Below are 27,058 nucleotides of genomic sequence, written 5' to 3'. Positions count from 1 at the left end.
GCCCATCCGAAGGGCAATCAAACCCGCTTCATTAAAGAAATGTCGCGTGAACAATACATCTTCCGAAACCTTGCAGTTTCAAAGAATCTTCATCTAATCTTTTGCATAATATTACCATAAACTGCAACTGAATTTTGTCCCTTTACCATAAACTGCAACTGTATTCTGTCCCTTTCACGATAAATGCATAAATTATAAAGCAACCTTCGATTCTGTTAATTTTCTACATCATAGTCCTTTTTCCAAAATGAACACTTAATGTCGTCTCACAATGCGGTTTGTTTCTGTCATTGCTATTGCACATTGTGTTGAGAATACAATACGGACTCCAGGGACATATTAAAGTTCGCACCAGGAATTAACTGTCAGAATATTGACGATCAATTAGCAGAGTAGAGGGCTGCTATTCAAATTCAAATCACCTTGACAAGTTCCCGTCAGTTTAGCCAGCCCCCATGTCACTATGAGAAAGACTGCAATGCTGAAAGAATCGCAAGCTGATAATTCCCATTGCAAGAGTTACCAACGTTTACCGTAAATGTTATACCGCAAGCTGATTGTTATTATTTAGCAATATTCTGGAAAATAGAGGGATACTAAGAAAGCCTGAAAAGCGGCCAAATGGTGAGTAAGTCGCTAATTCTTCTTTTTCGTGATTTGACTGTAATCGCTTCCAGACCAATTTTCGTTCTTCGATTGAAATATTTATGAAAACATGCTGGACGAATTATGAAAAGCATAATTTCGTTCTATTTGAAAAATATGTATGTATTTATTTAGATGAAAACAATCGAACCTCGTAGAAGGCCAAGAGTTCATAATTTAGAGAAAAAGAAAGCTTTCTTCATCTCCTCAGCAAATTGCGAAACTCAAGTCGTTTAATATTAGGAGTTTTCAAATATTGTTTGCGTTACTAGTGCAAAAACTAACAGCTCGAGTATCATGAAAACAACGGTGCACAATTTTGGTCAAAATTTTCAGTTCACCATATTATTGAGTAGTCGTTTACTAAAGATCACACACGCAAGATTGAAATTTTTTTCATATATTTATAAAAACGCTAGTATACAAAACATCAGGGAATAAGATTATTATTATTAGTAATGTAAAATAGCTTAAACAGTTTGAAGTAAAGCCATTAGGGAACTTCTGGCGTATAAGGGTGGTGTTAAATTTCAGCTCCGTCTTTGTATTAAGACTTATTACTAAAATGAGAAAGTATAGAAAGAAAACTGAGAAATCGTAAATGGCTTCTGGAACTAAACGTTAACAGTTTAAATCTATTTTATTTCCAGTGTTAATTATACCTTCCAAATTTTAATGAGTTGGCAGATGGATCCAAAATTTATACCAAAATATCAGATGGCTTTCAGTATTTCGAAAGAACCTAGCTTGTTAAAATTGTGATCCTTTAGTTGGCACAAAAAAAATGTTTTTTGCTTACAGAAACGCTAAAGCCCGAAGGAAAATTACTGTGAAGTATATTTAGTTTGTATCGCATGAGCCGTAATTATAACCAGGAGTAATATATAAATTTACAAGTGTTGCATAGCTATTAATTATCATGGCTATTTTACATAATTTTCCGCCAGACAAAAATGAATGAATATTTCACAAAGCAACATTACTGAAAGTGGTCTCATTTCTTTCTTACTCTAAAATATTATGATGTCTCAAATGCGAAAAAAGCGAAAAATAAAACAATGTCTATTAACCAATGGTAGATAATAAATACAACTTTTCAATCGAGCACTTTTGTGTATGTACCTCTTCTGACATACAAGGCGAATTTGATCGAACCACTGTTGGTGTTTTGTCGAGACATCTTATATGATAATATACATATTATACCAATGTCACACAGGACTAATATGTTGCCGAAGCGTAGATTGCCGTTGTCAGTCTAATGGTCAAGTCAATAAGGCACCAAATGAGAAAATCCCCCGGCTTCTTAAACCTCGCCTTTGTTTATCGGTTTTTGTTATTTTCTATTTTCTCGACGTTATTTTCTGCGTTCTATTTTTCTATTTTGACCGAAATGAGGGATGGTACATTTGGTTTCTTAAAGCTGACCCCTTGGAATAAAGGTATTATTTTGTTTCTGAAATATACTTGCAGCATTTTACGTAAGTAATTTGCGGTTTATACCGCTGTGATTCTCGGTACGAGGTTTCGTTAAATGAGTCTTGCCCGTCTGTCGTCTACACTCCGTTTTAGTTTGGTTTTGAAAAAACAAAATTAAGAATTCAAAGTAACAGTTTTCTTTTGCTGCTTTTATCGTTTTAAACAATTAGCGTCCTTTTATAATGCGCTCGTACTTTTGCTGAGTAATTTCGTCTCAACATTATCAAAGTAGACATGAATCTATAATCCAAAGCTACTTCGACAAGTTTATGACGCAGTTTATGATCTATAACAGGGCAAACGTTGCCGTACATTTGTAAGTCTTTAGGTGGAATTTGTCTCACTGTACGCTAAAGAGAAATTGTAGCATCAGTAAATCTCTCACTATAATACGCCGCAAACATCATCAATAAGTAGAAATCTTTGGAGAAGATAAAGAGGATATTACACGGTAGCGAGAAGATATGATTTTTATGTTCGAATGGGAAGAACAATAATAGTGACATTTAGCACCACGGTTTTTAGCAGAAACCTGAAACGGCAAACAGCCAGAGGTCACGTGACCGAGCTCTGCGGTCACGTTTGGAGTTCTGAACGCGGGTCTTTAACGCCGATAAGTAGGTTTTCGCTTTTAATTGAAAACCTACTTAAAAGTGATTTACCTGAGCTTTTTTATCCTGAATTTCTGTTTATGCAACGTACCAATAAGAAAATTATACAAACTAGTCCCTTAACTACATGTTTAGATGTAATTTTTAGCAAACGAGTGAAAATAGGTCTTTTTGTTGTCATTTGCAAATCAAACACTGCCGTTGTCTGGAAAATCAATATAGTGAAATTTCATGATTTTACAGCTAAGCCGCTAAATCTTGCCGCACGAACATAAAATCGTGTCTACGTACTAACGTGTTATGTTCTTTTGTTATATGGAGAATAAAAATACATCACATCCTATCCGTCTTTCAAATTCACAGACAAAGCATGACGTATTTGATGGTTGCCTGCCGTTCCAGGGGCATAATATCTCCGATATTGTTGGTTTTCAACGGTCACGTGATCAAAACTAAATCTCGTAACCATTCAATGAATAAAGTCAAGAATCTTGGATATGATAGATGATTCATATATAAAAAACATCGCCAAGACTTAGGTCTCTGCTGATTTTCTTTCGCGCGTTCTTCGGAAAAGTGTTCCGGCCAAATTTATAGAGCTTTGTATGAAGACACAAGTATGGAGGGGCACAAATGTGGCGGCTGTAAAGTAACAGGAACATCTGTCATTGAGTTTTGCTATTGAAATGAAGTCATTTCTCCAGAGCTCCGACACGCTGAAATTAATACTTCTTCTAGTAAAAGTAATGTTCAGTTAGCAAAAAATAAAGCGATAACTCATCTTTTGACCTACGTGAAAGCCTTCTCGGGCCACCATTTAATGTCACGCAACGCAAAAGCTTGGAAATTCAAACGTGCTCTATTACAAACTGAAGAACCGTGTCGAACTAAAACGTTGTAAAACGTCAAGGTCCTAAAGGGTCTTATATCTAATAAAAAAACTAAAACCTCCGAAAAAAAGGTAATTTTTAATTTTGGAATATGACTAGGTCGCATGAAAACGGCCAAGAATTTTTGTTTTCTTGTCAAGTTTCAAGGAGTTTCCTGAAAACGTTTACGTCGTTTTTCGCTGTTTTCGGTTTTCGCGTCTTCATCTGTTGAGAAAACACAATTACTTCGTCGTCACTCAACAAAAAAAAAATTACAAGCAGTCGCCATTATTTCGTACAACAAACTAAGTTCATTCAACAAAGTTTGCAACGGTGGGAATCGTGACGTCATTTGTCGATATGTCACTCGCAATAGTGAAATACGGAAAATACACCACTTGGGTCCCATATGTACTTACTCATGGATTCAACAAGTGTTTTAATTTTCAGTAAAACACTCCTGTCTACATAATAGATTGTGTTACATGCCTGAAGGGTTTCGAAGGGTTTATTTTCAAGATTTCGTGTAAACCTCCTTGGGTAAACAGCTCTTAACCTTCTGTCAATTGCAATAGATGCTAAAAATAGATTTCTGAACCTTTTAAAAGGATTATCTACACTTTTCAAACGTGAAAACAGCTTAACCGCTATCCCTCAAAAAGCCACTTAATAGGTCTTTTGCCAACATCCACTGCAGTTTTCATTTAGGAATAGAGCGGCAAGCGTCTTTCCCTAAGTGGATTACCTTTAAAAATCATTTCGGTGCCAAAAACATGTACTGTTTTTTTTTTTTTTTTTCCTTTTTTTTTTTGAACAAAGTGGCTGTTGATTACAGCAAGTGGAATACAATCGAAGCCAGGAGAAAGATGATTTGTAATTATCTGGTTAAATAAATTTATAGAAGAAGACAACGCGGAAATGTAACAGGAGAATATGAAAGTCAGATAAAAGTTTAAAGTTATTTCAAAATAAAAGTGTATAAAAGTTGAGAACTGAATCCCTTGTGTTTTTAAACCTCACCATACAATAGTAAAAGGTGATTTCAGAAATTATAATTAAGTTGCATAAAACAAAATTTACGTTTTAAAAGGCGAGCTGAACTAACGTACGTTTACGATTTTTCAAGCACCATTGTTTTATTTGTTAAGGTTCAACAGTGTAAATTGTAAGTTAAACGCTTTAGATATATAATTATTTGCTATATTAATTCTCTTCATTTATTGGTGTTTTTTCTACATTTGTTGTACTGGTTAGCATCCACATAAGTTATTGCTTATTTTTATTCCACTATATCTAGTCTTATAAAAGACCACATTCAAATTCAACTTGTCATGAACAACTTAAGATGGATAGAAACACATCCGAAACTTTTTAAGGCTGTTAAAAGGTTTCTTGGAACCGGCAGGAGAGGGGTTTGTCGAAACATACATGTATCTTGTCTTTTGTTGCTATGAATCGTCACATATTTATAACAAAGGTCTGCGTTATATTCCTTCTGGTGGCTACAAATGTGTAAAATGCGGGCATTAGGCAGATACATAACCTGTCTGACACAAAAATTGTCAAGTTTCTTTTAATAATTGAGCTCTGTCTACCAAACAAGATTACACTTTAGTCCCAAGCACCGCTTTTTATAAATTTAAGTTAGTCCACATTTGATTGCTTTTACGTCGAAGAAAAAAAACACTCAAACGTAGAAAGGTAATGTATTTAAATATGTATGTCTCTAAACCATGCTAACTAGCCGGCGCCTTTGTACGACAAACTCTTAAAATTAATTCAAAATTTAATTAATTAGTACTGCCTCTATCAGTTGATATTCTTTAGTGTCGTTCGCTGTTTTCTTACGTACAGGGAAAATTACAAGGAAAATTATGAAAGTATAATTACAACATCCCTAAATTCGACTTCTAGCATTTATGGGGGGATTAATGAGCGAGTTAGCAAGTTTCGTGTCAGCGAGTTGTTTTTTCATTGACACAACGTTTTAGCAGTGAAATACGAAAATCATAACAATTTACGAAGGGCCTTCTGCAAGGAGATAAAGTACTAAAACAAATAGGAAACGAATCATAACTTTGACCACAATATTGTTTCCCCATAGTGAAAAAGTGTACTGTTTCGTTTAGTGTGATTGCGAAAGAAATCGGCCAAATCCCTTTTTCCTCTCAATTTATGGCTATCGTCTTGAGTAGATTAAGTAAGTGTATTATTTTTCTTTGCTAAACTCCGTGGTTTCTTCGCCAAGGTGAATTCTCCAATGGCAAATTAAGGTTTGACATGGCATTAGACGCATAAAACGTTTCCCGTTTGCTGTAATGTTATACGTGCACAACGAAGCATGATTTCATCAGAGCAGTGAACTGACCAATCAAATTATTTCCCAGCATTGGCAAAATAATAGGTGATTGATATTATTATGATCAATTTAACCCTTCCAGGAAGCCTAAAAACTAAACAATGTTACAGCAAAGGGTTTAAAGGCTTTAGACCGCCAATAGAAAATGTTCGTGGAAAGATAAACGAAAAGGTCTAGAAATCTCTAAAAGAAAACACCATCCAAACATTTCACGTCACCAACTTCCCCTCGAGAACATTTGAACTTTGAATAATGAGGGCACGTAACATTGATTTATCTAGCACGTTGAAGCTTTTTTATCAAAACAGTGAATAGCAAATACAAGCATATTGAATAGCTTAGATAAAGTACAAAGTAACAACAGAACCCTTTTGAATTCTGGTTGTGCGTGGAGGTCGTTGAAGAGATATCACTGAATGAAAGTGAGTATATTTTTCCGGGACTCGTACAGATACTAGATTCGAAGGTAATGTACATGTGAGATAAATACTGAAACCTGGTGAATAATCCTTGATATTTTTTTTTATTATTTTGTTTAAACCATCCGCTTAAGACCGATTAATAATTTCCATAAAACAGATACACAAAAATATTGGATCGGTATCTCGAGATATCTGTCTGATCGCCCTAAAACGTTTAAAAAATTCGTTGAATACATGATCTCGTTTTTAAAATCAATTAGATGGTCATTTCTCTCCAGGCATGAGATAAACAGAGCCATTTTTATTCAGAGAACGTGCTCGCTAGCTTTTTAAGATAGTTTTTAATTTCCTCCTACTTACAACGAGCAGGAAAAGTGTTTTCTGTATCATGATTGACAATTTTTTTTAAACTTTGGTCCCGAAAGTTCAAGTTCATCTTTTTTTTCTTTCTATCAGCTTATATTTCCTTCCTAGCTTCAGCTAATGGTTTATTTTAATCCATAAACTTTAAATTATCAAATTACTGGATTTTGTTTCTCTGATGTGGTTGTGTTTAAGTCTAGGTTTCTCTTCATCTTTAGTAAAGTCCATGCGCTGTGTAATTGAAAAGTCTCGCCTTCGTTTTTAATGACGCTGTTTCCACTGTCGAAACTACACATTTACCTTTAGCTGTTCCTTAATTAATGGTGAATTTCCAATTCATGGTAAAGTCTTTTCATATTCCTGTTAACCTTATTCATCCAGTTCTTTGTTGTTTTGAGTTCCTTCCCAACACAATTTACGTCAGTGTGTGCAGTTTTATAAAGGAATGAATATATCTAATTAATTTCCCTCTGCGTTTTTTGGTACATAATCGAAGAAAACTAGTTAGTGTATAAAAAGAACTATTTTACATAGTGCATGCAGGCTAATAGCCACTTTAAAATATTCGGTAAAATACGGTAGGCCATTACGAGGTTTTAGTGGATAAACTCAATGGCCGTAACATTTGCTTCCAAGCGTGCCACTCAATTAGCACAGTTGGAAACACATTAATGTTTATGCAGCTCTAAGCCGAAGAGATTTTCGGATATTTAAACTTTTGGTTCGCAGATGTCTCAAAGCAAGACATTTTTAAGCCCTTAGTTTACTTCTGTAGAGGGCGGACGCGCTGCTCCCACCGCTTTTTCCCAAAAACTGAACTATATCTACAACAGGAAAAGGATGTTTCGGCAAGTTTAAGGGAAAGAGGCCTAAAAGGTATCTAAAGCATATCTGAATAGATTACATTTTGTCATTGTGTCACTCATTATTCCATCGCTTGGTGTGTTTTGGTTGGGTAATGTCAAACGTTTGCTTTTACGTGGAGCTTTATAGGACCTGATAATACGAGCAGTCGGGTTTTCGACTGGTTTTGATTCTTTAGTAGCAATTTGTAAACAATCTATTGTCTAAAAACCATTTCTCCAATCCAATATTTGCGCGGTCGCGGATCCATTTGAATTGTCGATTTTTCTGTAAAAAAAAAAAAACGCACAATCGAAACTATAGGTCCAAAAAATCGGAGGTGGTGTTTCGCCCTAGTTACGTAGTAACGAAAGGATTTTGGAAGCAGTTCGATAAATTTAAAGCTTCCTTTTCAAATCTCTCGTTGCTAATGAAATTATCAACGTGAGCATCTTTTCTAGAGCTTAGCTTAATATCACCTGCTCTCAGTGTCCAGTGCAAATAAAACCGCCATGAAAGTGATGTTTTTAATCTTATGTCCCACAGGGTGTGCGCGCGAAAACGCACTAGATATCAACTGATCGCAGTCAAGGACTGAAGACAACGTCGCCGGGATACATCAACGCGGAAAAAAATCAGGTCTATTTACAGACTAGAAATCTGCGGCCCTTGTTGTGGTACTCCATCTAGATCGCGCGAAACCGCTAACTGTTAAAGAGAAGAGTGCTTTCAATATGGATTTTGAAGCAACGTCGCAGTTTGACAAATCGCGTATCTGGATAAATGTTGGGGGATTTCGCCATGAAACGCATATGTCCACACTCAAGAATATTCCGGACACAAGACTTTATTGGATCGCAGAGAACCATTCGACCGAAGGCAAACGGGAGTATTTCTACGATCGCCATCCAGGAGCATTTACGCAAATTTTAAACTATTACCGCACTGGAAAACTACATTATCCAACAGATATGTGCGGGCCGATGTTCGAAGAAGAGCTATGTTTTTGGGGAATTGACGAGAAACAAATGGAGCCGTGTTGTTGGGCTATTTACACCAAACATCGCGAAGCGGAGGAAAATCTGAAAGCTTTTGTAGGTCCCGGGTTTGAGGACCTCAAACAAAATGACCTTGAACGCTCTTCGTCTGACATATCTGGAATCGATGAAAAGAAAGATAATTTCTGGAAACGGATACAACCAAAAATTTGGAATATTATGGACGAACCTCATTCGTCGAAGCTAGCGAAGGTAGGAAACTATTATCTGTTAAAACAGTGCAGTTGTCTTTTTGCGGCAAAATAACATTTGTTTAGTGGTTTCCCTATGACAAAGAAAATCACCAAGACTCCTCAGAAATGGAGACGTGTTACTGATTGCAAATTCAATTTAAATTAAAACCTGTTTTTCTGTATCGCAGTCAAATGGTAATAAAAAAAAAAAAGTAGTATCTCCTTCGCTAAACCGGCTTGCCGTAGGCTATGTCCACGGATTCTGATCTAGAGCCGGATACATGCACCACACAATTTAGCCCACAAAGATCAATTTCAGATCTCAGATTTGTCTCAGATTGTTTCATTTCCACCCCATCAACTGAATTCACCTGTTCCAGTCCCAACATTGAGCCTTTTTCAGTTCAGGGAAGGCAGACTAGATGAAAATAGGGAAAGCAGCATTAAATTTCCTACATGACCATCGTCTGTTTCTTAATTCAATTTTGAGTTTACGCGTGTTGATGGCTGTGTTTTGCATAGTGTGGACGTCACGCCGTATTTTGAGCAGTCAATTTCAAACAAGGATACTTCAAAAGAAAAATGACCGATTCACAAGCAGCATAAATCACTTTAGTGTTTAGATATTCACATGCTTTGCCTTAGAGCAAAGAAAAGGCCATAACTGACACTCGAACGAGCCAAAATGCATTTAGGTGGTAGAAATGGATAAATATTATTCCCTGCACCTTTGGAAATTTATTTTGAATATTAACTGGCAAGGAATCAGCTTGCTTTGTGCGATGCGCTTTCAAGAACACGATACCTACGTTGAAAATAATTTTTTCTGTTTAATTTTGAGAATAAAACAACGAATGCGCTGGATTATAAGTGTAAACAGTACCAAGTCAAGTCACGGAGCGGAGATATAAACATTAATAAGGACTTTTTTCCTTCGCTTTTATGAATACACACGAAAATACTTAAAAAATAAACTCTACTGAAAAATTCATTAATCACTTTTAAATAATGAGCATTAAACAAGGAGCTACGTTCTCTAGATCTGCTATTAATCTTTCGACAATCGGGTCTATGCTCAAAAAGCGAAGCGAACGAAGCATAGCGCTATGGCGGATGTCGCCGCTAATTAACAATCGCTAATGAATTCATGTTTTGGAAGCATCATTTTCATTGACCAATCAGAGCACTTGGTTAGACAGGTGTCCTTCGACGTCACCAAAAGTAATTGAGGCTATTAATTGCATTGTGTTGGTTTATTTTCATTGAAACCACAACGCTAAGCGATCCTTTGTCCAGGCTATTAAGTTGGCAAAAATTTAGTGCTTTCTGTTCAGAAAATTATTGTTTTCGTTTGATCGTGTTGCTGGTTTTTTCTTTTTTTTTTTCTTTTTAACACGAAAACTTACAACAGCGTTAGGAAAAAGTAAATTTTCCTTCCGCGAAAAGACCCCAAAAGAAGAAAATTGAATTCTTTTTTAATTTTATGTTGTTAAGGATATATCTTCGCGAGATTGTGTTTTTAACAATTGCCAGAAAATGGATTCGAGTGTGACTAAACTGAATGGTTTTCTATTATGGGATTTTTCAATTTTTGCTTTTATCTTTCTTTTTTAACACTGTTCAGCTTGTGTGTTTTCTTTTGTGGTATATTTCTGTTCGGCGAAAATTGTTTTTGAGTCCCTTTTTGATTTTACTTCGATTCCGTGCGAGGAATAGTTGCAATTAGCCACAGAAGAGTTCAAAACAATCGATAACAGACTATTCTCCTTAGCATCATTGCCAGGACGGGAGGTGACGCCGACAGCGTTTGTCCGAGATGCTCAGTACATTAACTGCGCTTTTCAATCGGCTTTGGATGAATGCAATATCATTAAAAGACCAAAATACACCAAATTAAAATGACCTAACAATTTAGCTCAGTTCATAGCTCCCACTTTTTTAGAGTACGAATGGCTGTAATATTTCATTGGAATAGTATTTCCAGTCACAGCACTAAGTGAAACAATAATTCGCTAAATCGATATGGTGAAACATCGAATGTTGGCAGATGTTTTATAGATTTGTCAAAAGCAGTGCACTTCTCGTTAAAGGTTTCAACTTTTTCGCAAGTAAATATTATATTCGCTAGGAGATTTTATTTTTATTGTTTTTGTTATTTTAACTTTTAACGCTGCGAAAGACAAACCTAGACCGAGGTGTGAGGGAAGGCAATATTGGAGTCGAGAGCTCTCCGCCCTGTTACACTCGCTAAGTAACATTATTCATTGCATTTACGTCATAAGGTGCGGGTAAACAACTTATCGTATGACGGTTGGTGTAAAACATTTTGTTATACCTTCCAACTCTAATACGTTTTGTGATTGGAAGAGAACATGTCACGTGTCATGGTTCAAAATTCACTAATTCCCTATGGCGAACAAAACTCACTAATTCCCTAGGGCGAACAAAACTCACTAACTCCCTGGGAAAACAACAACGCGAACGTACTTTCGATTCGCCGCGTGATCAGTTCGAGCACCGAGTTGAAACCGCGGCAAATTTGTGTGCCAGCTGGTGTCAAGGAATTTTTTCTTCGCAATTTTGTCCTATGTTTAAGTTGGGGATATAACAAAACACTTAATGACTGGCCCCGCGGGAAACAGTGAGTTTTGCTTCCCCCAGACGAAACCGAGGGGAACATTGAGGGTCGAGGGAAAACAAAACTCACTGTTTCCCTTGGGGCCAATTATTAAGTGCTTAGTAGCGTCTGGTGAAGAGGATATTGCAAAAACATCTCAATAATTATCACTAACACTTTATACTGAAAATCTTTGTCAATATTATCAAAATTCAAATAACTACATAGCTCTTATCATTATTGTTCTCGCTGCTTGGCACCTTATGTACGGGTCACAAAGAGTAACCAAAACCAGACACGAAATAAGTTGCACTTGACCAATCAGAAATATGCTTCGATTGTTTGGAACAGCGCGTCAATTAAACAAACCACACAGCAGAAATTCGCTTACTCTGAATCCGAACACTAACATATGGCATTTCGTGTATGAATTGCATCGTGTATTTAGTTCAATACCTGTTTCGCTTAATGTTTAGTACCAGAACTACAATTTAAGGTGGCTCAAAAAAGTTTCCAGTACTTTGGAGGACTGAGATTCTGATGGGTCATTATAACCGGTCTTTATCAGTTGATGCTACAATCGAAGTATCAACGATGATCTTCCAGTAACACAACATTCTTGATGTCAGTTCTATGTAATCGCCCAGTATCCCTGATACGCTTTTAGAGGAATCGATGTTCAAAATTCGAGGAATCAAAGCTTTATACGATAAACCATTAGATTACTCTAAGTAATGCATTTATACACTAATTGGTTTATTGTATGTGATGTCCTGTAAGTGGTTAATTGTAATTAACGTATTGTAAGTAAGTTTTATTGTAATTATTGTTTTGTAAGTAGTTTATCGTAAGTTCGTACTGTAAGTGAGTTATTTTGCCGGTAATGTATTGTAGTAGTATACTGTCTGTAACTTATTTTTAAGCATGGAATTGTCATATATTATTAACGAAATTTCGCAGAAAAAGGAAAAATTATACAAAAAACATGACACTCTTTCAAGAAATTTTGCTAATGAATTCATTCAGGAGCTACAGTCGCGCCAGTGCGCGACCTTAACGTACACTTCCATCACACGAAGGGGGACAACGACGGGGACTTAACATGAATAGCCAGTTGCTAAAATCCAGAAAAGACTTTCAGTTTCATTTACATTTTAAATGCTTCTTGAGAACATTTAATGGGGCAAATGTATCGCAAAGTTACTTCGTATGAAAACTGCAGGGATTTCGATAGCAAATAGTTCTCATCATCCTCATCATCGTCATCGTAATTTTAATTAGTAATGTAGATTACAAAGATTGGCAGCCAGTGAGGCTGATATGTGGACCTACAATTAACTGATAAAATGTGAAACGATAAACATATACATGGATTCCTGTCTTAGATATGAATCACATATTCAAGTCAGTTAGGAAATGATTTCACTGATAAGTAGCAATCGCGCTTTTAGTTTTCCAACATAGAGTGGTTTTCAAAAAAAGGGTCGAAAATGTCAAAAAGTGTTGAAAGTATTAAGGCAATAACTTTGGTTTTGGTTTTAGTTTTGCGTTTACCACGGTTTCAGATTGGCTGAATAGTCTAAGTAAGTAAGTAAGTAATTGGCTTGGTTTTTGATTTTACAACACTGGCTCAATTGAAAACCGGTATGCCAGTCTGCAAGGCCATGCCTACATAAATGTAAATTTACATCGTAGTAACGATCAAGCTGCTGTCGTGTTGCATAATTTGATCTTTCATGTACATTTTTTCACTTTTCATTCACAGGTCGTGTCATATCTCTCGTGTTTCTTTATCAGCTTGTCAATTGCAGCATTTTGTGTCTCTACATTACCGGGAATTCGCACAGAAGGAACTATCATGGGCAGCCCTTACTGGTTAAGCCTTCTAGAACTTGTCTGCAGCAGCTTTTTTACTCTGGAGTTTCTAATGAGGGTGGTCTTCTGCCCCACAAAACTGCTCTTCTTCAAGAGGCCCATGAACTGGATCGATTTGATATCTATTTTACCGTTCTATGTATCACAAGTGTCAGATGACGACAAAGTGAAGATGTTCTTGGTTATTCGAGTGCTGCGATTATTCAGGTATTTTGTTAATAACTAACAGTAATTGAAGCAAGTGAAGTACAATCAGGGAGTTATCGCGCGAGTAATGGAAGTGCGTGAGTGATCTAAAATTACGAGCACGCAAGATTACTCCCTGAATTACACGATACAAGGTCCATTACTAATTAATCGTATCAATAGCAACTTTCGAGATTGAAAAAGTCTTTTGAGAACTTCATTTGAGCGCAAAAGTCAGTAGTTTTTTTTTAATAAGCTGTAAAAACTAGAGAAAACATTAAGAAGGACGTCATTTAAGTTCTTGTAACTGACGTGCGAATTACAAGAAGTCGAAATTGGATACCTGTAATTGAACACCCACGTGATCACCGCCGATTACGTGACAAATAGGTGCGCGAAGAACCAATCACGATCGAGAATTTTGTTATATAGATTCGATTAAAAGGAAAATCGGTCAATTCAGCTCTCGCTCTACAGGGCCAAGTTGTTCGGATGCCGGTTAACACTAACCCCGGATTAAAACTTAACTGGAGTTTCAATTTTTCTGGTCTAAAACTGATTTTCGCTTATTATGTTTTGTGTTGTTTGAGATTACTTAAGCTCAAAACTAAAGGACAAACAATATAAACAAAAAAACTCACCGAAAATTACAAAACTGAAATCAAAAAAATCTCGCTAATCCTTGGTTTAGCCTCACTGGGCTTTGACCAACCCCGCCCAGGAGGCCAGAATTTTACCTGAGATTGGACAGAGAAATACCCCATAATTACCTCTCTGTCCAATCAGAGATACCTCTCGAATCTCCATAGAACTACGTCATTTTTTCATGTCGTTCCACGAGTTTTTGTTTCTTACTGTGCAAACTTGACAAACCGAGCTACTCTCGCGAGTTCCGTTACAGGCTCGATTTTGACTGGTTTAAAAAACGATGGAAATGAGCGGAAGGAAAACATTAACGACCCTACTGAGCCACGTGTTTGTCAGAAAGATATGTGTAAGATTCTGGGTACGAGGTTGGTCGAATCTAAGACCTCACTCAAACAGAATACCTAGGAATTGAGATCGCAGTGAACCGTATTCAATTTACCATTATTTAACTTACAAGTAAACTTTAGTCGATTATTCAGTTAAAGACATAAAAGAACCAAATATCATATAGTAAGTTTTGAAAACAATTCAGAACGTTATAGCACTGATGCACGAATTTTGTTGGAACTTATTTGTGAAACACCCTGGTCATTGACTTAATCGCAACAGTAAACACAACGTTAAACGTGTCGTTAAAAATCGTCTCCTCCACCATTATCTTTAGAGACTAGAGACCTAGCACTATCGTCGCTTACATCTAAGCGTGAACACGTGACGCCGAAACATGCTCTAATTGGGTGTCAAACATTTGAAGTTTAGCGGGCCGTAAAACGAACTTTCGCACTTCGAAAGACTCTGAAAGTCTTGCTCCCACCAATATTTCATGGTTATACTTGAAGTAAAACAACTTTCACGAAAGGCGTATGCACATTGACACAGGTCAGGGTCAATTTCTCTGACTGAGAACTCTTCAATGTCCAATCTTTCTGTCATTTCGTGTGCTGATCTATTAGCGCGAAAGTTCGCGACGGTATTCTGTGAAAAAATAAAGCTTGTGGCTTTTCTGATCATGATGAATCTTTATCCTCTATGTAGAACTACCTTTTGTCATGTACTGTTGGTAATGTACCATATATCTGATTTGACTTGCATGTTTGTGATAAAGTTACTGATTATGGTGAAGTAAATGGATTCTTTCATTCCAGGTTCGTGAAGTTGTCTTACGGACTGCAGATTATGATTCACACGCTGAAGGCCAGTTCACATGAGCTTGTTCTCCTTCTTCTTATCCTGTTGATACCAGTGGTGATGTTCTCAAGCATTGTCTACTACATTGAAATTATGATCGATAACCAGTCGGTATTCAACTCAGTCCCACAATCCTTCTGGTGGTGCCTTATCACCATGACGACGGTGGGATACGGTGATCTCACCCCGCAAACGTGGCCGGGAAAAATAATCGGAGGAGCTTGTGCAGTTTGTGGCGTGCTGATCGTCGCTCTGCCCATATCGGTCATCGGCAGTAACTTCAGCTTATATTATGCACATGCGCAAGCCAGGCTCAAGCTGCCAGTCAAACAACATCGACTGGTGCTTGGGGGTGTCCCGGGCTTGTTGACAAAACATCAGGAACTGAGTTCCCGTAGAAAGAAAAAGTCTACCGCTGTGCCAAACCACCTTGATGCAGAAATGAGCTTTGTCACTGAGCGTACATCACTCCGATCGTCGATGCCTCACAGTCCATTATTGGAGCTTCGTGGAGCCACAGTCAGAACTGTTCATGACTCGGATGTTGATCTCCTCACGGGAGAGGATGAGGAGAGGAGTGTCTCATCTCCCCTACTTAAGCCAAGTCCTCAGTTATGCCCAAGAGGTAGGAAAATGTCAAGAAGCTGAATATTAAATCGATAGCTCACTTGCACGATGTCGTCATCTGAATGCAACTTTCATAATTCTGTTCGTTTTTCCTGTAAAATTATTATTGTGAAACCACACTGGGGTGAAAAAGCAGTTGCCCTGATAAGCATTAGAAAATGAAAATGCAGTGAAGGAATATGGTAACTGAAGTGCATTCAAACAATTTTTTAAGTCGGCAGTATTGGCAACCAAAAATCTCAAGAATTATAGTTTTGGACTTTTATTTTCCCTGTGACCGATTTAAATTTAAAACCAAGTAAAAGCTGAGAAAATAACTCGGAGCAAGGTACGAGAATCTACATCAAACTCACCTTGTATATGTCTCCCGAGCAAAATTGAACTCGTGCCACTTATGCATTGTCTAGGCGTGCCAACCAGAAACAAAAAAGAATTATTCCCAATGGCCTTAAATCGTTTTCCTTTAACTAATTACCTTTCATTATCTTTTGAATGTATTGTCTAAACTTTTATTCTCCAGTTATTTTCCGATTACAATCGGTTGAATAGTTCATTTCAGCTTGCACTTGACTTTTCAGCAGAGGATTGATAGCAAAAAGAACAGTTAGGAAATATCAAAATGTACATCGCGCGTGCAAAACTTTGCAACACTCTTCAACTCATTTCATTAATTATGTTTACAAGTGCCCCTCTAAATCATGTGGTAGCAGACTTCCACCATCAACAGGTAATTTGCAATGGTCTAACAAAGACGTCAATGCCCAATTAATCTTTTTTTTCTTCCATAACACAGGGCTGTCCGTCGTACTAATACGGTTCGGCAGCACCACTGTTGATACAAAAAGGCATAGGTTTTCGCATTAATTATAGCATTGGCTGCGTTCAGGATCTTGGTTTTTGGCACCGAGGTTCATGTAACATTAACGGTATCCTGTACAATTTATGAATAGCATCTCGGTCAGTGTAATGCAGAAGCTACCCCCTTTTCTTAGAGTTGCCAGAAAAAAAAATGGCCAATTATGCTCCTTGTGAAAGATTTCGAGCCTGCAATCTTATACAAGACTCAATCAACTCTTGCTGAGAAAAAATGAAATTTACACCTTCCTTTTCCCTGCCCAGGTCTAGCCGAGGGTAACAAAGGTGCAAATTTTCAAGCAAATCCAAGAAGAAGGCCACGTCGAACATCTGGGACACTAACACCACGTAGAGTCCTCCCTGATGAGACAGGAAAGGAGGAAGAAGATTTGCAGCAGCATTCACAGCAGTTTTCAGGTGCAGAACAGAGCACTGCGGAGTTAAACAGCAACGACCAAGTGCCTGAGGCAATTCCAGCCTCACGAAATCAAACACCTATTCAAGGTATGCAACCCGTAGGGGCCGTACCTGCACATTCGCCTGTGCAAAGTGGCGATGATCAAGGTGGAATGGCACTGCAAAATGAAACGGATCCTTTCGTTCCCTACGGAAGTCCTGGAAAAGGTAATATTCGTACAAAGTGGTTTCTAGAAGGAAACAATTGTACTAAACCAAAGCAAAGTAACCCAGGAGGAGGAGGAAGTGGAGGAGTTATGGTGAATGGGGCTGTTAACTCAACATACTTCAAGAGACCTTCCTTGGACTCTAGTAGTAAATCGTCTGCGGAGTTAGATACCAGTCAGTTATCTCCCTTGGAATATCCTCTTAAAAAACGAAAATCTCTTTCTGACTCACTGCTATGCACGGTTCCTCAAGGTGGTGAAAAACTGCCAAGCAGCTGCCTTCCAAACGGACCTTCAACCGAAAACGGGAATGTAAATAACGGGCAGTACATTGACGCTCCGAAGGATAAACTTTCTCCCAGAACAGACAGGAAACCAAACTATTCCAAGCAAAATGGATCTCCTTTCTCTCATAAAAAGCCAGCTTCTGGCAATGGACCGTGTTGTAAGCATTCAGATGAAGACATTAATAACCAACGAAACAGGACCACGACACATCCGTGCTATGATCCCGTGGAGCTGCCGAAGCGAAGACGAAACGCAGCTTGCACGGTTGCTATCTTATCGCCTGGTGACAGAAGTGGGAGTGACGATTTCTTGGAAACAAAGATTTAACGACGAAATGGAAAAGGAATAATAACCAAGTTAATTCTGCGTCGTTCTTGCCTCCAGAGAAAGACGAAGTTGCTAGCTAGAGTAGCTAGCTAGCTGTCAGTTTGCTTGCAAGCACAGCAATATTACAGAGAATGTAAAGCCTCTAAATTAAGTGCAACGTTTTTGAGACTTTCTAGCTATGTCGAAGAACACGTGCTTAAAACACATATACTTTTTAACATAAGATTAGGTTACTGGCGATGTTCATGTTGGTGGGTATGCGGACCTTTACGAAAAAGTAAGAGTGAGAATTTTTCTACTTTAATAACTACCACTGCTGAAAAATGGCCGGGATTAAATCATCCTCGCGTTGAATATGACAACCATGGTTATAGAACTGGGAAGTATGTTGAGAGACCTGTATAAATAAACTCGGTTAATCAACCCGACAGCAGTCAATTGTTAAAAATTAAGGCGTGAATTCCCCATGGAATTTAATCTCAGTAGAAAAGTAGATGACCTTGTGAACTTGCTGGGATTTCAACCCACGACTTCCAAACAAGGTCACCGGTGCCCTGACGTACGAGCTAAGAACCAGTGGTGCTCAAGTCCTGGTTTATAAAGTGTTCGTTCGTGCTAGTGACGTAACTTTCATGAGATCCCGATAGTTCCTCTCATTGGTTGCGTGGTTACAGATTTCACGCGCGAGTTACATGTTCAACCAATCAAGAGACAATACAAGGATCTCGGTAGAGTTCCGTCATCGGTCCGGATTTTGCGGGGACGGATATCACATTTTTCTCTTATGAGATTGAATTGAGTATAAATGGAGAAAAGACTGTTCCCGAAGCTATAAACCACCCTTTCGATAGAAAATTACCCAACAAGGATTGGTGCCACCACTGCTGACTCGTATACAGTCTCTAATATCTGGTTGGAGAAATTAATCCAGCTAAGTTACGCTACAGATACCAAACATTTCCAAAATAGCGAGCTGATTCTATTGAAAAAGGAGTATTTAAAATTTTCAAAACATCAGTTCTCTAATTATGCTATAACATCCCAAAAGTAGCAAAACCGGGCCGATCGTGTTCTGTTTTATTTTTTATTTACTTTTTGTAGGCGCAATATGAATGGCCGTAGTATCTATAGACCAACTCACGAGATTTTATCGGCCCCAGTAAACAGAAAGGAGAACTATAATTTCTGAAAAAGTAATTCAGTTTTGCATTACAATTATTGGAACCGTTCAATAGTTTATAGACTTTGATCTTTGACAGAAATTGACAAGGAAGTATTAAGATAAAGAAACAAATTAAAGAAAGATTGCGGACATAATAAGCATAGAGACCAAGTTCCTAATTAAATCATTCAAATAAAATATCTTCTAGTAGGATATTCGATTTCCCGATCATGCTTAGTTTGAAGGAAATCTCACAATCTTGTGTATGTGCTCGCCGTCGTTAAATTATGTACAGCATTATTTTACTCTTTGGTCCCATCCACACTACTCCGGAGAAATTTGAAAACGCAGCTTTATTTCTACGGTTAGGCCTACCGCCTACACTAATCCGTCACGAAAACGGAGCTTTTCGAAAACGCTTTTCAAACTTGAGGATTTGAAAACGCCGTCTTTGTGTTTTCGTGTGGACGGAAAGCATTTTGAAAGCGTAGCATTTCGAAAACTATGAAATCATGACAATCATATAATTTACCTGCGAGTTTTCCTCAAATAAAAATCCAAAATGACCGGTGATTGTTGCGTTTTCAAATTCCTTCAACGTAGTGTGGACGGAAAACATTTCAGTAATGCGTTTTCAGAGTAAAAACGCCGTTTTCAAATTTCTGTGGCGTAGTATACACGGGGACGCCTACATTCACGCTTTTAAAAAAAAGTGTTAGTCTGTCATATGTTGTTTCCAGGCTCCTACGGCCTGAATTTCGGCTGTCTCCGGCTGCACTCTCGAAAAGGCATCACAAAACAAAACCAAACATTGGTGTAGCGAGAACTGAGAACTAATCAAATCATTTAATGCAACTGGTCTTCCCAACGCTTTATTCTGATGCAAATGAGTTTTTGTTTCCCTTGGCTTTGTTTCCGTTGACATATCATTCCTTTTCTAAACAGAATGTCCAGCTGGCTAGAGAATGGTCTTGAAGTCTAGTGTAACTTCAGGCGAATTGAACAAAATTCCCCGATATCACGCCATTAAAAATATTTACTTACAAAATGAGGACTATTATTTTTTGTGATGGGGTTCATTAGCGATAGTGAAAACACAGTTGAAATTTTCATATCCAGTCATATATTGCCGTTTACTTTGAATACAATTTTGTCATGTTTTATTGATTTGTACGGCGGTCATGAATATTTTACGATTTTTCCGGCTTTGGCGATATACACAACATATAGTGGTCTGTCAATTGAAGTAGAGCTAGCGCTTTTAAACTTCACTACTGACACTATGGCTCATACCAAACGTATATTGGTACCAATTGACGACAAGGAACATTGTATGAGAGCTTTTGACTGTAAGTATATGACGGCAGCTGAATACTTCGCTGTAGCGTTTAACACCGTGAGCATCGTGCATGTCTTTCCGTCAAAACTAGAGTCCGTTTAACGATTTCACTCGAAATTAAAAGTAAAAACAACACTTAAAAACCAAAGACAATTTCTCGGGGGCAAGAATGCAAAAAATATACATAATTATAGCGATTTGCTGTAAAAGAAATAATCAGAACTAAGCTGTTCAAATTTTGCGGTCTTTTAGTTTTTTTGCCAGGTGGTAGTTTCGAATGGCGCCATTGTTTCTTCAGACAAGAGGCTGTTCTATTTTTTATGTGCATGATTGAAAAAGAGGTCAAAAAACGATGGACAGCGGCGCAGACAACATAAATGTCCAAATTCTGGGTTTCGCAGCCACCAGGAAGCATTTTGACCCTTTTCACTAAATTTGAAAATTTTCTGTGCTTGTCATGAAGTCGATAACAGATTTATAGTTAACACTATGCTTACTTCTTTTCAATAATCCATCTCTGATTCCTTATATTAGCTAGCTTCATTGGACGAATTTAAAATCCACTCTTGCTAGATTTTCAAAGGAAATATAGAATCTGCAAGTTAATTTGTAAAAACTTCCGCTTTAAATGTTATAAATTATTCCTCGCTGAATTGGATTACTCTTTTGAAAACACGGCTTAGCTCAGGCAAGAAATAAATGTCCCAATGAAAGAACAGAATTTTATCAATCTAGGGATTGTTTTCAATTGAATCATGTGAAAAATTTCATACCTTAAAAAGTCAATTTGTTGGAAGTAAAGCTCAAAATTTAAAAGCTTTTGTTCTGCCGTGAGATTATATTATCTCTGCGGCAACACGTCTCTAAATAAACGTGGTTAAATTTAATTTAGGTGTACTTCAGAGTTATTAACTAGGAAAGCAAGCGAAATTTAAGGAGCGCAGTCATTTTTAAAACTCAACTCAATATTCATAACTCAAACTTAAAAGTGAATGACCTCAACTCAAAAATTCGTGACATGCCAACCTCTCCAATGATAGCATATATTAACTTTATAATTTGACAAAGAAGCTTGACAGCGGGAAAGTATTAAAATCAAGTGAGCGAAAATGTAATCGCTTAACGCAGTTATTACTCGTAAATCTATAAAGATCTACGGCTTCTTTTAGTTTCTGTTATCCTACATGGAATAAAAAATACAATGTCAGACTTACGTTTCCCGTGCTAGTCTTAATGATGTGGCTGTACACAGATGAATGGCAGCTGAAAACAGCTGGTTTTTGCTTTGTTTTTTTTTTTTTTCCCCCTCTCTTGAAACATAAGAATGAATTTGGCAGGGAGAGCATAAATTTCAGATTGTTTACAAACTCGGACAATTTTTTCTGGCAAGTTCTCAGAAAGAGATTTTTATCGTAGATACGGTAATATTTCAATGGAAAAGTTCTCAAAGTCTGTTTAAAAAATAGATTTCACAGCGTGATAAAATCATGTAAACAATCTAGAACCTTAACAATTCGTCTTTCTTTGAAAGACAAAGTCAGATAACGATCGCCTCTGCTTTTACTTTGTCGCAAAGCAGACACTTTCAGACAAGATACCGTTTTTTGTGGCATTGCAGCGCATTTTTTAAGATTAGAAATACTTCAAAGCTCGCCTTAGGTCACGTACTTGTCAGACGACCGCCATCTTGGATTTACACACCTGAAAGAGCCTGGGACGAGATTGTGCTGTTCCCGAATAGACCTATTTCGCTTGGCGGTTTGTTGCCCCATATCAGACCATGTGATGATACCCTTAAGAAGTCTTGCTTTCAAATTTTCAAATAGTGGCGTGTATTTAAATGAATAATTTTGATACTGATAAAAGAACAATTCTCCAGAGACTGATCGCGTGGTCTGAAATAGGAAAACAAACCGCCAAGCTAAAGTTTGAATTTCTTAGTATGTACTGTTTCACTCAGGAACAAACATGCAGTTGTTTAACTAATCCGGTACAAACAATATTAATTATTTTCATCCCATTCATTCTATAACACTAATCAGCTACGGTTCCAGCTTCTTTTGCAACCTATCGAGTTTTGTTTTCGCATAATTCGCATAGAAGTACCCTTTGGTAGTCCATATGGAGATGCGGTGGGAAACGGGCACCGCCGAATTTACTGATGGTGGTAACCTTGTGATGATCCCACACCCCATACAGGGGGGTGAGAGTGGGGAGAGGAGGGAGAGAGAAGAAATACTCCTAGTCACTTCGTGCTATCGAAACTGCTGCATGGGTTACGGGTCTGAGGCAGAGGTTACCTTTAGCTTACTCTGGTAATCAATGTGAGCTTTGATTGGCTTATGGTTAAGTTTCTTTCGACCAATTGATAGCTTAATTGTAATTACTATAATAAACTATCCGTTAAAAGAGTTCTAATGACTGTTTCTACAACCGTGTGACCTCGAACGGATTTGGTAAGAATTGCTTGCGCATTCGAAATGCAATAAAATACAATAATCCTATACGACCTCTATAGTCAAAGACCAATAAAGGAAAACAAAAGTTCACACTATAGAAAGAATACACCCATAATGCCATCATTTCATGTTGATATATTTTTACAGGGTACCTTGAAAACTATGGGCAAGACAAGCAGGAGATTATCCTACTGCATGTGTACAACACGATTGATCATGTCACCCAGTACTCAGACGATGATTCAGAAGGTAAGATTTCAATCCCTTTTAGCAGGTACTTTGGTAGTCACACAACGCTTATCCTCAAGCTGCGTTACAATCGTAATAAGGCCTTACTTTTCCTGTCGAGTATTGGCTTATTGACTTACACACTTTCACCCCTTGGGGGCAAAGGGGCATAGTATTCTCAGTGAGATAATTTTGTGTTAGATATTATTGGTATTTGCAAAGCGCCGTTTTCTTGCACTCTTTGAGTTTAGCACTAATATGAAATACTAAAGTAATAACGTGCGTTACAATGATATTTATATTTCCAATATAACTTGTATGTACCTTGTTTCATATCAGATACGTCTGAAATGCGTGTGGATGAAATGAGGAACATCATGAAAGCAGCCAATAAACAAGCTAAAGGCATGCTTCAGAAATTCGTGGACAAATGCAAGAAAGTTGAGGTACATTTGTACATGACATGAGTTAACTAATAAATATATTTCAACACTTTCAAAATAAACTACCGCCACTTAGGTGCTTTGTTTTACCTTCGATGCATGCAATACCATTACAAGTGGTCATTACAAGGGAATTAAAGGACCTGTTTAAAAACGGTTTCTGTTTTCGGTTTCATTTCTCGGGCTTCCGTAGGAAAGCCGGAGTCATAAAATGCAAGCCGTTCTGTCTTGGGCGCCAAAAGGGGGGTTATGGTCCCAGGCGTTCCCAGCGTAGAGGTTGGAAACTGGCCATGAGAATGCGAAAGCTTGCTTTATCGTGTGCTCGCTCTTCGTGAACAATGTAGTATGTAAACAGAATGCTGCGTTTGGTGAAGAAGGATTTGGAAAGAACCACGCCTTATAAATTCGTCTTACATGCAAAGATGTCGATCGTTTTCGGAACGGGTCGATCCAAGAATTAGTGATGCTTGAGAGCCTGCCAAATAAACAAAGTTCATGCTCGCGAGATAACAAATGAGCCATGTACGAGTTCAAACACGCCGTGACGAACACCACCTCAGATGTCGAAAAAATCAAGAATCGTCGCAAACAGAACCTCGAAGATTAGGCAAACAACATACAATTGGATAAAGAGGATACTCAACGAAGCAACTTGAATAGTAAACTCACGCTAAGCGTAACTCTCGTGTTAAAATATCCTGATTCTTTTATTTGTTTTTATTGTGTTAACTAAGCTTACTTGTAGAGTACGATTTGATATTGCGGCAGGAAGCCGGAATAAACGTTCTTGGAGATTCTAGTGTTTTTTTTAACGTTACAGCTACGAAAATTGTTGGAGTCGAAGTCCCCGAGTGGTTAGGGCGCCGGAATACGGAGGTCGAGGGTTTAAGCTAAGCTGGAGTTGTTTCTCAGTAGACCCTAGTTCAACTCCTCGGTTATGCTTGTAAATAGCTAACTGGTCTGCCTCCTGCCAGTTGGGATTTTTAAGCCTGTTATGTTCATTTGAAATATTTGTTTCTTTTAGTTTAAGTGGCATGCCTGTAAACTAGTCAAGTGTAGCTATAATATAAGCGTATTGACAACTATAAACATTCAACAAGACTCAAAGTAGGGTAAAATGCGTACTCCTGTTCTTTTCAGTTAATCTTTTAGATAATACTTACGTCTTCTAATTTTCAGGTGCCTTACAAAACTAGAATTGAGCTAGGTACACCAGGAGACGCCATTTGCAAAGTTGCAAAAGACGAAAACGTCACGTGCATAGTATTAGGAAATCGCGGACTTGGGGCTTTCCGAAGAACCATATTAGGCAGTGTCAGTGATCACGTGGTTCATCATTCGAGAGTTCCGGTTCTGCTTGTACCACCAAAGTAACATTTCTCGGGATAAAACGAAAATGCTGTCGTTCGGTTCGTTCATTGGCCGGTCGCTCGGCCTTTTTGTTGCACTTGGAACATTTTGGTATCTTATGTATTGTACATTGGTACATTATGTATTAAGCTAGCAATATCGCTGGAGGTTAATTTGCTGTTATTACTAGAACAAATTATGTATTATTATTAACAATGGTTTAATAATAATTAATAATAATAATAATAACAATTGTGATAATGTATTATTACTTGAAGGTGTATTCTTTCGCGTAGTTTCGTAAATATGTGTACTCCGAAATTGTACAGATGATCGGTTATTTATTCTTCGCTTCGCCTTGCCTTAGATAAGTATTTTTTTGCTATTTGCGGGTGAAGTAGATATTAGTCTTGTAATCTATCTAAATATTATTTAACAAACTCGTAAACTTGTAATCTTATTTACAATAGTGTTGTGATCAAACTAGTGCACAAAGATTATTAAACAAACACCTCATTGTAATTTCGCTTTATAAACCCTATTTAGAACGGGGACGGAGTTTAAACGTAAGCACATACCAAACTTTGCACTCTACTGGAAAATTCATTTGGGAGCAATTTGGTATTGCATGTCATTACGCACGGACACTTTGATAAACATAGTATTTAATTTTAAGCATCCTGATATGTAACAAAACTGTCTTTAGTGACAATTCCATTCTTGAGTCATTTTATTGTCTCTTGCTTTAATCTTAGTTTCTTTTAGGTCCGTCTTGATGGTAGTATGACGTCATGGAAACATCAAAAAATCAAAGACGTGGTTTAATTTGTTCAAAAAAGTCATGACGTCACATGACGCAATCGTTTCACGTTACCGCAAAAGTTTTTGAGCGTACCATACACCCCTCGTTTGTAATTTTAGTTCTAGAGTTATAGTTATCGAAAAGAGAGAAACTGTCTACATCGTTGATGGCCTGTTATAAGCATTCGAATGGTTGGGAACATTACGAGAAACGAGATTTCTAAATATTATTTAACAAACTCGTAAACTTGTAATCTTATTTACTTGTAGAAAAAGTAGAGTTGTTGAGCTCGTAGAAAAAGGGCCGGGAGTTTGTTATTTTGTTGTTGTTGTTGTTGTTATTGTTGCTTTTTTTTAACTCACTGCCTTTCTCGCTGCTCCCTGTCTAACTTACTCTTGAAATAGGCGGTATTTGTCTGGATTCTATAGAATATTTGACTCCTCGATGTAGAATTTGACCATGAGAGTTTTTTATCTTAGTTGATTGTAAGTTTCAGAGGGTGTCAATGACAACGACATTCAGTAACATTCTCTTATAACATAGCCTTAGCAAAGCGTGTTCTCTGATTGGCTAATACGCGCGATCCATTTGCGCGTGGGTTGCACGCTGACGTCAGTTTGTTTGTTTGCACTTATCTCGGCAGTTTTTCTCATCGAATTTATCCCCGTTTAAAACGTAATTCTTATTTTTTCCTCCTAAAATATGATAAAATCTAATTATTCTTCCGGAAATGAGGATGATAATTTCTGTGAGCTACCAAACCTCGAGCTCAAGTTTTTTTTGCCGGGCCTCCACGCAAGAGATTTGCTAAATTAAGCTAGCAGGAGTTGAATCAGCTGGTTGAACAAATACTCGGAGAAGAATCAAGAAAACAACAAACTGGTCTGTATCAACCCTTCGAGGTTTGTTATGCATAGCCGTAATTTTTAGGCAGAATTTTTCAGCGATTTGACGACAATAAAATTCAGCACAAGCTATCGTTGTAAAACTTTTCTGGCGTCGAAAGCCATTTAAATACTTTCGGCGAGCAAAACTTGTACATGACAGTTTTAGTAAATTTCTGTTTTAAGTGAAGTCTTACATACGTTATAATATAAGCCGAGAAATTTCGGAGTTTTGATTGGTTGATAGTATCACTATTTCCGAGTCATAGTGGTATAACAGCAAAAATGGATGGTATAACAAGGTTACCATGACAACACTGAACACAATTACGTTT

General features: G+C 37.5%; 2 protein-coding genes across 2 annotated transcripts; both read left to right on the top strand.

The window, feature by feature from the left end:
• Positions 1-473: 473 nt before the first annotated feature.
• Positions 474-18,484, top strand: LOC110041370 (voltage-gated potassium channel KCNC4-like). Its single transcript, XM_020746650.2, has 5 exons — positions 474-624; positions 8,138-8,841; positions 13,205-13,521; positions 15,294-15,961; positions 17,083-18,484. Exons 2-5 carry the CDS (start codon positions 8,326-8,328, stop codon positions 18,054-18,056), a joined length of 2,475 nt encoding a protein of 824 aa, XP_020602309.2. The 5' UTR covers positions 474-624; positions 8,138-8,325; the 3' UTR covers positions 18,057-18,484.
• A 1,788-nt stretch (positions 18,485-20,272) lies between these two features.
• Positions 20,273-26,156, top strand: LOC110041328 (uncharacterized). The gene is made up of 4 exons (XM_020746611.2): positions 20,273-20,567; positions 23,164-23,265; positions 23,584-23,690; positions 24,867-26,156. Exons 1-4 carry the CDS (start codon positions 20,288-20,290, stop codon positions 25,059-25,061), a joined length of 684 nt encoding a protein of 227 aa, XP_020602270.2. The 5' UTR covers positions 20,273-20,287; the 3' UTR covers positions 25,062-26,156.
• The last annotated feature ends 902 nt before the right edge of the window (positions 26,157-27,058 follow it).

Source organism: Orbicella faveolata, unplaced genomic scaffold, assembly GCF_042242905.1.
Source record: "Orbicella faveolata isolate gen_17 unplaced genomic scaffold, um_ofav_v1 contig_14, whole genome shotgun sequence".
Taxonomy (NCBI): Eukaryota; Metazoa; Cnidaria; class Anthozoa; order Scleractinia; family Merulinidae; genus Orbicella; species Orbicella faveolata.
Note: the sequence above shows the minus strand (reverse complement) of the source record. Positions and strands in the feature narration are given on the sequence as shown.

Bases quoted from the DNA above. Each gene is read 5' to 3' on its own strand.
- LOC110041370 (XM_020746650.2), top strand. From the start codon at position 8,326: ATGGATTTTGAAGCAACGTCGCAGTTTGACAAATCGCGTATCTGGATA. The intron at 8,842-13,204 runs GTAGGAAACTAT...TTTCATTCACAG, and splicing joins ATTCGTCGAAGCTAGCGAAG to GTCGTGTCATATCTCTCGTG. The intron at 13,522-15,293 runs GTATTTTGTTAA...CTTTCATTCCAG, and splicing joins CGAGTGCTGCGATTATTCAG to GTTCGTGAAGTTGTCTTACG.
- LOC110041328 (XM_020746611.2), top strand. From the start codon at position 20,288: ATGGGGTTCATTAGCGATAGTGAAAACACAGTTGAAATTTTCATATCC. The intron at 20,568-23,163 runs GTAAGTATATGA...ATATTTTTACAG, and splicing joins TTGTATGAGAGCTTTTGACT to GGTACCTTGAAAACTATGGG. The intron at 23,691-24,866 runs GTACATTTGTAC...TCTAATTTTCAG, and splicing joins ACAAATGCAAGAAAGTTGAG to GTGCCTTACAAAACTAGAAT.